General features: G+C 41.8%; 1 protein-coding gene across 1 annotated transcript; it reads left to right on the top strand.

Annotated features, from left to right (window-relative positions):
* The first annotated feature begins 490 nt into the window (after positions 1 to 490).
* On the top strand, positions 491 to 8,299 carry PSMA7 (proteasome 20S subunit alpha 7). Its single transcript, XM_033153686.1, has 7 exons — positions 491 to 721; positions 3,432 to 3,558; positions 4,920 to 5,044; positions 6,010 to 6,132; positions 6,712 to 6,831; positions 7,414 to 7,476; positions 8,070 to 8,299. The coding sequence occupies exons 1-7, from the start codon at positions 626 to 628 to the stop codon at positions 8,163 to 8,165; spliced, it is 750 nt and encodes a 249-aa protein (XP_033009577.1). The 5' UTR covers positions 491 to 625; the 3' UTR covers positions 8,166 to 8,299.
* The last annotated feature ends 2,222 nt before the right edge of the window (positions 8,300 to 10,521 follow it).

The following is a 10,521-nucleotide window of genomic DNA, read 5'->3' as shown; positions in this document are numbered from 1 at the left end:
CCCCCCCCGCCTTCAAATCCAGCTTCATCCCCTCCTCCCCCTTTGCAATGCACATGGTGCATCCCTGCTGCTGGGTTTCCTGTCGCAAGCGAATAGCATCTCTTCCCTGTCTTGGCCAACAGGAGCATCTCGGTACGCCAAGTGCGTAGGGAAAGGAGGCCGCGGTACGCCAAGTGCGTGAGGGCGGCAGGTGGAGAGGCGGACAGAGGAGCAGTCGGCGAGCCCGCGCGTACGTCGTGTGCGCAGCGCCGCTCGGCTCGCCGCCCGCCCGCGCGCTTACCTCACCTCCGCTGTTTACGTACCAAAGCGCTTAGCTTAAACTGGGGGGCGGGGCGGCGGCGGCTTACTCGACCAATCGCGTCGCCGCTCTGCGTCGGCCAAGCTGATAGACCCGAGTTGCTTGCGGGCGGCGGCGGGTACGCACTCCACGTACGCTCCCTCCTCTTCCCTCGTGCGTTTCCCCACCTGACTCTATGGTTGGGGCGCCGGAGTGTGCGCAGGGGCGTTGCGTGAATACCGTCTCGCGCGTGCGCGGCGAGGAAAGTGACGGTGCTCTTTTGAGGAGGAAGAGCGCCGGGCGGAGAGTTTCGGCGGCCGTTTCTGTTTCTCTCAGGCAGCGGCAGCCATGAGCTACGACCGGGCTATCACCGTCTTCTCCCCCGACGGGCACCTCTTCCAAGTCGAGTACGCCCAGGAGGCCGTGAAAAAGGGCTCCACGGCGGTAAGGCGGAGGAGGCAGGGCCGAAAGTGAGGGGCCGGAAGGCCGCGAGGGGGAACGGGAGCCTTGGGCGGAGGAGCCGGACTCGCGTCGTTGTAAAACCCTGCGGTGGTTTAAAAAATAATGATGCAGCTGTATATCTTTCTTAAAATAATAATAATTATTATTATTTATTGGGGGTACTGGTCTCTTCCCTCCTTCTCCTCAGGCTATTTCCACCATCAAAGGGAGCCGCTTATTTAATTCAAGTTCGTTTATTTATAAAAAAATGCTTCATAAACAAATAAGCCCGGTGTTTTTTGTGTGAGAGGGTGAACACGCGGAACAGAGGTGCCAACTCCCTTTGCTCCCCCTCCCCCAAGTTGATGGGGGGGGTTATTGGCTTTTGAATATATACTTTTTGGTTTTATATTTTGATTTTGTTCTGTGAGCCGCCATGAAATCTCTGGGTATAGGGCGATACATAAATTCTATTATTATTATTTTTTATTATTATTATTATTTGTACCCCGCCCATCTGGCTGGATTTACCCAGCCACTCTGGGCGGCTTCCAACAAAAATCAAATACATTAAAATATCACACATTAAAAGCTTCCCTAAACAGGGAATAATAATAATAACCATTCAAATGTTGTGTGTGCGGACTGGGGCTGTTCAGGTGTGCAAGAGATTTGGCATTTCTGTCGTGTTTCTTCTTTAAATTCATCAGATATTCCAAGGAAGCAGCAAATTCAGATTAAGTAGGCAAACCATGTGGGGCAGTGTTTGGATGATGCAGGCGTTTTGATTGTGACAAAAAATAATAGCACGCAAGGGCATACTTTTCAGAATGTGGCTACAAGCTTTTACAATATAGGGTACAAAATAAGAATAAATTTAAATCACAATCAATTCTCTGATTTCGACTCCGCTCCCCCTCTTCTGCAGTTCCTTGTTTATATTTTTATTTACTGCATATCCAAATTATACCAATTTGTTATTCAGAATGTAGCACACATAGGAACTGTAAGGCTCCAATGTAAGGAAGTGCCAATTCTAATCAGTGCCTTTGTTGAACAAGGGCAAGCAGAATTTTATGCTTCAGTGCCTCCCTCACTAAAAACATACAGTACTGTAATCCCACCACTCTGCAGGAAGAGAGCTAGCAGGAATATCCACCAATTCTTTTACCCTATCACACTTGTTGTCTAACTAGAACATGCCAGGAAAAAATTTAATCAGCTGGTGTTGATTGTGTAAATTGTGTGTTTGTGTGCAAATACAGACATGTGCAAATGCATATGGCTACACACATGCATAATGGTGAAGGTTAGGGAAGCAGTAAAGTAGTGTATTAGTTAAAACAACCTTCCTTAATATGGTGTCGTTCAGATGTTCAGGCATAGAACTCTCATCAGCCCCAGTCAGTATAGGAGTGGGCCTTGTACAAAGGATCTGGTGAGATAGCATGGTCAGAGTTGACTGAAAGGGCTGTGTAAACCATGGGGAAGGGGAAGCTGTTAGCTGAAAGAGTCTAGTAGCGACCATGCAGTTAGAATGCAGGAAAAAGATGTCAGAGAGACTATGTCTGAGAAGTGGAGGTTGCGTGATTGAATTCTGAAGGGTTAAAAAGGTAAAGGGACCCCTCCTCTGACCATTAGGTCCAGTCGTGTCCAACTCTAGGGTTGCGGCGCTCATCTCGCATTACTGGCCGAGGGAGCCGGCGTACAGCTTCCGGGTCATATATAATGAATTGGGGGAGTGGGCTGGCATGAGAAGAATGAAAGTGCAACCATGTCAAAGCCTACTAAGGGAGATTAGATCATTGCAGAGTGTGGCTGAGGCCTCATCACTACCTAAATTGGGTGTTTGATATTTGAAAGAGGAGCTGCATGGAAAGTAAGGTGGAAGGCTGATAAGTGAGGTGGAAGGAAAGGAGCAGAAGATGACACTTTGGTTTACCGGTACTTCCAATTCTACGATTCTATGATGAGAGGTTATTAAAGCATTCAAAAGTTGGTCAATTTTCAGAGAGATGGGAGCGTGAAAGGCAGAGGTTGGATACTGCTGAGAGAAATTGAATAGTTATGACTAGGGCAGAAATTGAACATAATAAAATTATAGACTACAGTGGTACCTCAGGTTACATATGCTTCAGGTTAAGAATTTTGCTTCAGGATAAGAACAGAAATTGTGCTCTGGCGGCGCAGCGGCAGCGGGAGGTCCCATTAGCTAAAGTGGTGCTTCATGTTAAGAACAGTTTCAGGTTAAGAACGGACCTCCAGAACGAATTAAGTTCTTAACCAGAGGTACCACTGTATTTAGAACTTCGCTTAAAGCTTCTTCATCTATCTTAAAACTATTTCAAGCTGCACAATATTTTCAGTTTTCTTCAATTTTAATGGGTGATATCCATTGTTAGCAGGTTCATTGTTTTCAGTGGGTCTGCACTGGGTATAAATGATGTAATTGGATATCACCCAATGAAATGTGATATTCCAACTCATTATCACAAGATACTGTTTATAGAGTCACATGTAAACAATTTCATGCTTCGTATGCAAGTCAATGTTAAAGCACTATTGTCTTTAGTCAGTTTGGGTTGCCTTCAGCTGTTGTTGTTTTTTGCTCCTGTCACACTTTATTATAGTTAATATTTGATGGAGCTGTTTGAAAATGTCATCTCTAAAGCAAAATTTAAAAAGATCTCTAATGCACTGTGTGATATTTAAGGTTGGAGTACGAGGAAAAGATATTGTTGTTCTTGGCGTGGAGAAGAAATCTGTGGCAAAACTTCAGGATGAAAGAACTGTCCGAAAGATCTGTGCCCTTGATGACAATGTCTGCATGGCTTTTGCAGGTACTGTTATGATGGAGTCCCCTAAATACCAGGAATGGGGCTTTGGAGTAAAATTGAGTTGTTTAGAACATTCTGCAGTGCAGCAAAAATAAGCGGTGTCATTTTTTGTTTTCAGCTTCCATGATTAATGTATAGGTAGATCTTCTAAATACCTTAATTGCAAAGAAAAGCAAAAAAATAAAATCAGGTTATGTTATAGATGAGGTTGAAGATTTTAAGTGAACCGTCTTGAGACCCCGGGTATAGGGCGGTATATAAAGTCAATAAATAATAATAATTAAGTAAGTAACTCCTCTGCTTGTTGGATTCAGAGTGTTGTCTTGGACAGCTCTGTTAGGAACTGCTCTGCTTCATTTTCTTGCACACTTGTGCTATAAACTGCTCATAAAACATAACTATTTGCATGTGCTTAAAAGTACATCATCTAATTCTGATTAGTTTCTAAAATTTGAATGCAGATAGTGAAAGTATCAACAGTTGCACAAAATGTAAATGGTAAAATAAAGGCCTGTTAAAACTTTCTTTAGTGGTTAATCTAATTATACTAGGTATAAAATTAATAGTTTTCCTCATTTGTAGCCCAGTCCTTAAACTCCAGGTTGTCAAACCATGCCAATTTGGTTTTATAGCTCTAAAAAGAATACTTGGCAGCTGCCATGTGAGATATTAACAAAATAGGTTAACACAGAGTTTTCATTCTGTTCAAAACTAAGGACTAAACTTGATGCAACCCAGAAATCCTTCTCTTTTCTTTCCTCTTTAGCCAAAAGCAGCCTGAGTGGAAGAAGGCCAGTCAGGAAGAGTGCTTAACTCTTTTCAGCTCAAAATCCTTTTGAGCTTGATAACCAGTATGACTCTTTAATACATTGCAGGACATACATTGGATGTTTCCTCTAGTTTTCTACCCCCTTCTAACGTACAGAGTTAGATTTAGCCTTGCCCCTCTGCATAGAAGGGTTGTTTCCATTTGCAAAGGAAATTCACATCCATTGGAGACTCCTTACTGAAGGGGAGTGACTAATATTTTTTTTGCCAGTTCCCCTTGTAAGTCCTCAGCATCACCTCCAATGCTGTCCCTGAGCCCTCTGAAATAGCATTTCAGCAGGTTGCAGGGGAAAGGAAGAATCTCCCGCCTACCTCCAACACAAGTAGAACTCGGCTTAGAGTAATGCTGAATGCAGCTACCCCCAAAATTACAAAGTTTTGAACATACATGTTTTATTTATCAGCACAATAAATGTGGCCTGTCATTAATCCTCTCTTCTCACCCAATTCTTTTGATTTATGTTTTCTAAAGGAGAAATGTTTCTGTATGTGTTCTATGCTAAATGGCACATTTTGCCCATCTATATTATTTGTAGGGCTCACAGCAGATGCCAGGATAGTTATAAATAGAGCTCGGGTGGAATGCCAAAGCCATAGACTTACAGTGGAGGACCCTGTCACTGTGGAGTACATTACACGGTATATTGCTAGCCTGAAGCAGGTATGTACAAAGAAAAAGCTATATAGTGCTTGTTAAAAGGTGGTTAATACCAGAGAATTCCAGAGAAACATAATGTAATGCAGCTGCTATATTTTATTGAACTTGCTGAGTAACAATGTATAGATGTCTCCCTAGTTTCTTCCACAGACCGTGAAAAGTACGGTAATATGAATTAGTACAGTAGTACCTCTGGTTGCGAACGGGATCCGTTCTGGAGCCCTGTTCGCAAGATGAGCAACACGTAACATGAAGTTCCGAATCTGTGCATGCGCGAAGCACAATTTGGCGCTTCTGCACATACACGGTGCGCCGAACCCGGAAGTAACCCATTCCGGTACTTCGGGTTCGGCGGGTTCGTAACCCGAGGTGTGACTGTATTTACCTGGTGTCACTATTTGAAATTATCTTCGTGGTTTCTGCCACTTTTTGCCTTTCATTTCCCAACTTTAGTAATTTTGTCTTAACTAAATTGGACAATAATGTAGGTCCACCAGACGTATGTACATTCAAAATTTACAAACAATGCACCAACAATGCATTTCAAAAATAAAACTAAAATATGAAGTCATCTCGGATCTCTTATTATCTGCTACTGCAGCACCCGATAGCTATTAAGTATCAGTGGACTGATCATTAACACATTAATTAGTGAATGTATATTTTGACCATAAGTGAGTGGTATTCCTAGTAAAATTGGAAAAGAGCTCTGGTTTACTACTGAAGAAGAACCTCTCTGTGCAATCCATAGTAAAAATTCCTAATTTTGTCAGGAATGGGATGGAAAAACCAAAACCAGTTAAGTTGGCTTTTCTGATTCCAGCTTGTTCTTTTTTTCATACGGTTTAATAATAAAGTGACTCCTCAGAACACTTGCAATGGTCATGTTTTCTTCAGTCAATAAGTTAAGAAAATAGTCCAGTGATATAAATGTATTTCATGAGAAACCTTTTTCTCTTCCTCCACAGCGGTACACCCAGAGCAATGGCCGCAGGCCTTTCGGTATTTCTGCCCTGATTGTAGGATTTGACTTTGATGGAACTCCAAGGCTTTATCAGACTGATCCTTCTGGCACATACCATGCTTGGAAAGTGAGTTGGGTTTGTCTTGCTATGGTGAAATGAACAGAAGCACTGCATTCACACATTTCTCGCTCATAGCAAGGGGGCAGAGGACACAGTAACGTATGGTCAACCCTCTCTACTTGACAAAGTGGATGTGTAGATCTGTCTTTGGTGGGCTGGAGTACAAAATTTTGGCGTTTGAGGGAATCTGACAATTAAAGAACTGAAATAAGTCATTTTTGGTTCTCTTAGTTTTAGGTGCATCCAGAAATTTGCAAGCTAGTTCCCATTGTCCTTTTTGTCGTTGCTACTCTTGGTTTTATCCAACACTGCACGAGGAGAGTTCTGTTTGTTCTGGAGCAGATTTTGAGGTAGCACAGGGGGCTGTAGGGGAAAGGAAAATGAAGCCTTAATTGTTTAAATGGAAGTTCTATTCTGCTCGTGTAACAACTGCATTGCATACAACCCATAGATTTTAAGTGTTATCACACACTTTTCAAGGCAGTATAGATAGAAAATTTAAGCAAGAGAGTACATTTTTCAGTTACGCATCTAGATTTTCTGTTGGCTTGCAAACTCATTTCTAATAAACGTTTAAAATTCCAGGCTAATGCAATTGGCAGAGGAGCGAAGTCAGTTCGTGAATTTTTGGAAAAAAACTATACTGATGAAGCCATTGAAACAGATGATCTGACTATTAAGCTTGTGATTAAAGCACTTCTTGAAGTGAGTCGGAACAACCAAGTCTTAAATTTGAGTCTTCTTTAGTTAACAAGGCGGGTGGCTATTGACAAGTTTACATACAGTTTCCATTTCTTTTAAAGTTAAAACGCTGGCTATTGAACAAGTTTGAGAAGCCAGATCTAATGCCCTAATAGTTGTAATATATTTTAATTTTCTGAGGGCCTCCTGGCGGTTCCCTCGCTGCGAGAAGCCAAGTTACAGGGAATCAGGCAGAGGGCCTTCTCGGTAGTGGCACCCACCCTGTAGAACACCTTCCCAGCAGATGTCAAAGAGAAAACCAACTACCAGACTTTTAGGAGACATCTGAAAGCAGCCCTGTTTAGGGAAGCTTTTAATGTCTAATAGATTATTGTATTTTAACATTCTGTTGGAAATCCAGCCAGATGGGCGGGGTATAAATAATAATATATTATTATTATTATTATTATTATTATTATTATTATTATTATTAAGCAAAAACAAGAATTAAAATGCCAATGGTTCTAATATTTCTAGAAAAATGCAATACTTTGTGTTGCAGGAAAGTCTTTTCCTAACACTTTTGCTTAACTTCTTGAATTTAAGGTTGTACAGTCTGGTGGGAAAAATATTGAGCTGGCTGTTATGAGAAGAAACCAACCTCTTAAGGTAAGTTTCCAGTGGCTTCTGAATTTCAAAAGCAGTGTCAGTTTCTGCTCAGCAACAGTGCAGTTTTAAACTCACCTCTTAGTCAAGACTGACTTTCCCCCTTCAGTTTCAGCATTTAATAAGATCATCTTGTGCCTGTTTGTATCCAAGCAATGCTTCACACTCAACTTTAGGATCTGTTGTTTTTTATTGCTTGGTCCTGGAAAGTAAATAGGAAGACCTCAGTTGCCCATTTGAGGCTTCCATTGTGATTGTGTTCCATCCTTAGGAGAACTTTGAGCCTTAATTGTTCATAGCTGTTAGTTCCTCATCTTGTGCTGCCTCTCATTTGAGAGGTTGTCCAAAACCAATTGGCTTGATAATTCCTAAATTATCCTAAATTCCCTATGTGGGGGACAGTATCCTAACAGCCCCATGAATGACTGGAAAGCACATATGTGCATACCATTGGGAGGGGGTGGCACATTGATTTCTTCATGCTGCTCTGGAAGATCACATGATCCTTAGTAGCAGGGGAGGCATGGAAAAGCCCTTGCATGCACATGGTACTCAAGACTCCCAGCCCCACTGCAATCTTGTCACTGCTGTTACAGATCTTGAGCCCTGATGAAATTGAAAAGTATGTTGCTGAAATTGAAAAGGAGAAGGAAGAAAACGAGAAAAAGAAACAGAAGAAAACAACAACATGATGCGTGAAACTCAACTGTCTAGCCATTTTTGGTTTTTAAATCAATAATGAGTTTCTGTATAGACATGTAGGCATTCCATTTTCCTATTCACTGTCAAGTGGCCTATAATAAACCACCTGTTTTTTTTAAACATCTGTTAATGCTACGTATGTGATTTTTCAGTGTATACTGTAACTTGGTCATGGTACTACAACTCTCATCAGTGAAAACCTTTTTCGTAAGTTGTGTATAAACCCAAAGTTTGAGGGCAATCTTGATTTTTAGTCACCCTTATTTGCTGTCTCTTCTTTGTCCATGGCTTGGAATACAAGAGGTATTCCATTGACTTCAGTGGCATACTTCCAGAGTTCTTGCAATGTCAAGTATTCAATTAAGTGTTAAAGCTGCTCGTAAAATCTGGTACTTGAAAGCTCACAGCCCCTCCAGGTGTTTTAAGGCATGCTTCATTTCTGAGGATAGGAGAGTGCATTTCCAGATTGCATGATTGAGAAACTGAACTGTCCTAGGCAGGTGGCATTTCTCTTCATCACAGCCTTATCCTTTCACTTACCGGTATATACAGGTGGGTTTGGTATAAATGTCATTAATGGGCAACATGTTTCTCCCCCTATCAAAAGTTTTATGGTATAGATGCATACCTTGAGTTCCACAAATACCTTTCCTTTCCCTGCAAAAGAAACTTCCAGCCTTAGGTGTCACATACTTCCATGACAATGAACAGCCCTGTTGGTACTGCTAATAAAAATTCCAGAGCTTCTCTATTAAGCTTGCAGGCTATCCTCTAATTCTGCCATTTATCGCAATCATATGCGTAAACCATAGGACAAGTAACGGTCAGTGGTGGTTTGTTAATAAAGGCAGGTTGAAAGAACAGCCTATTTTAGGGTTCAAACAAACTAGTTATAAAATATGGACTTCCTCTGCAATGTAGGATGATCGTCTTGCTTCACATAATTATTAGACTGTAATGAAATATAAAGCAGAATCGCCCCTCCATAGCAGTTGGATTTGTGCTTCAGTGTCAACAGCAGATAGATGACAAACATCTACCTCTGTTCTGTGCAAGAATTCCAGTGCTTTCCTATCCAGTAGCTTCCTTGACTGTAGCATTCTCTTAATAAAATAGGTACACCACTTGGTCATAAAAAGCCTCAAAAGTTTACAGGAAGATGAAACGGGGAAAAACAAGAACAACTTTACAACCCTCCTTTAAAGCATACAAAAGTTAAAATACTAAGATTAAAATTGCCTCAACTTTCTAAGCATCTGGGTAGGCTCGACTAAGCAAGAATGTTATTAGCAGGTGCCAAGTAGTGACTGCACCTGCCTGATCTCAATAGGAAGAGAAGTGTAGGTGCTGCCACACTGATCAAATGACTCTCATGGTACCTTACCTGATCAGTGGTATACAGCTGAACTTCTGTTTTTTAAATAACCCCTTGGTGGTTCAACGCCACTTATCTCTTGCATGCTACTTAATTTTAAGTCCAGGGTCAATGTCCTCCTAGTTGGTTCCATGGCAAACTGTTCTAGGACACAGTAATGTAAGGTATCTAGAAATTTTACTCATGTCAAAACGCTTATGTAGTCTGTGTAAGGACTGCTGCATTTCCTCATTTGGATGCTTGCTTGATTTCATCCTTCATTTCAAGATCTCTCTGAATATCGCTCAGGGGACACACTAGCAAACCTCCAGAACTCAATTACACTTGGGACCCAGTATTGCCACCCACAATGGTTCTGTGAAGAAGTCTTCCCTTTATTTACTTTGCTGCACTCAATGCCCTCTTATGTACTGAGCACTAGCACTGCCACCATGCCCTTCCCATAGAGTTTATATCCAGAGATAACCGTGTCCCACTGGCTTTTTCCATTCTACCAAGTTTCCATTATGCCCACAGAATCAATCAAGCACTCCAGTTTGCCCATTTTGGCTTGGATGCTTCTAGCAGCATTTTTTTTATGTAGTGTTTCTCTTCAGGTTCTCTTGGTAGTTGTGCTTTGGCCTCTGAAGTGCCATTTGGCACATTTGCCTAGGTTTATACATTTGCCCAGTTAAATTACCTTTTTTTTTTTCATCTTCAACCCAGGCAGACAATTTGTTCCAGACCAGACCCTCGTGGGCTCCTGTTGGCTTCCCTCTCCCCCCACCAGCAATCAGTTCAAAAGCTGTTCTGCCACCATTAATTCAAGCACCAACAGTTGGCTTCCACCCAGGTTCAAGTGCAACCCACTCCTTTTGTACAGGGCCGGTTTGTCCCAAAATGCTCTTCCAGTGCCTAACAAATCCAAACCCCTCCTCCCATAGCCACTGTCTCATTCACACTTTTGAGACTAATGCTCTGCCTGTCTATCT

The sequence above is a fragment of the Lacerta agilis genome, chromosome 6 (genome assembly GCF_009819535.1).
Source record: "Lacerta agilis isolate rLacAgi1 chromosome 6, rLacAgi1.pri, whole genome shotgun sequence".
NCBI classification, from domain to species: domain Eukaryota; kingdom Metazoa; phylum Chordata; class Lepidosauria; order Squamata; family Lacertidae; genus Lacerta; species Lacerta agilis.
The sequence above is the reverse complement of the archived record's forward strand: the minus strand, read 5'-3'. Positions and strand labels throughout refer to the sequence as shown.

Excerpts from the sequence above, each read along its gene's own strand:
- PSMA7 (XM_033153686.1), top strand. The coding sequence starts at position 626 with ATGAGCTACGACCGGGCTATCACCGTCTTCTCCCCCGACGGGCACCTC. Across the intron at positions 722-3,431 it reads TGAAAAAGGGCTCCACGGCG|GTTGGAGTACGAGGAAAAGA; the intron begins GTAAGGCGGAGG and ends GTGATATTTAAG. Across the intron at positions 3,559-4,919 it reads TGTCTGCATGGCTTTTGCAG|GGCTCACAGCAGATGCCAGG; the intron begins GTACTGTTATGA and ends TATTATTTGTAG.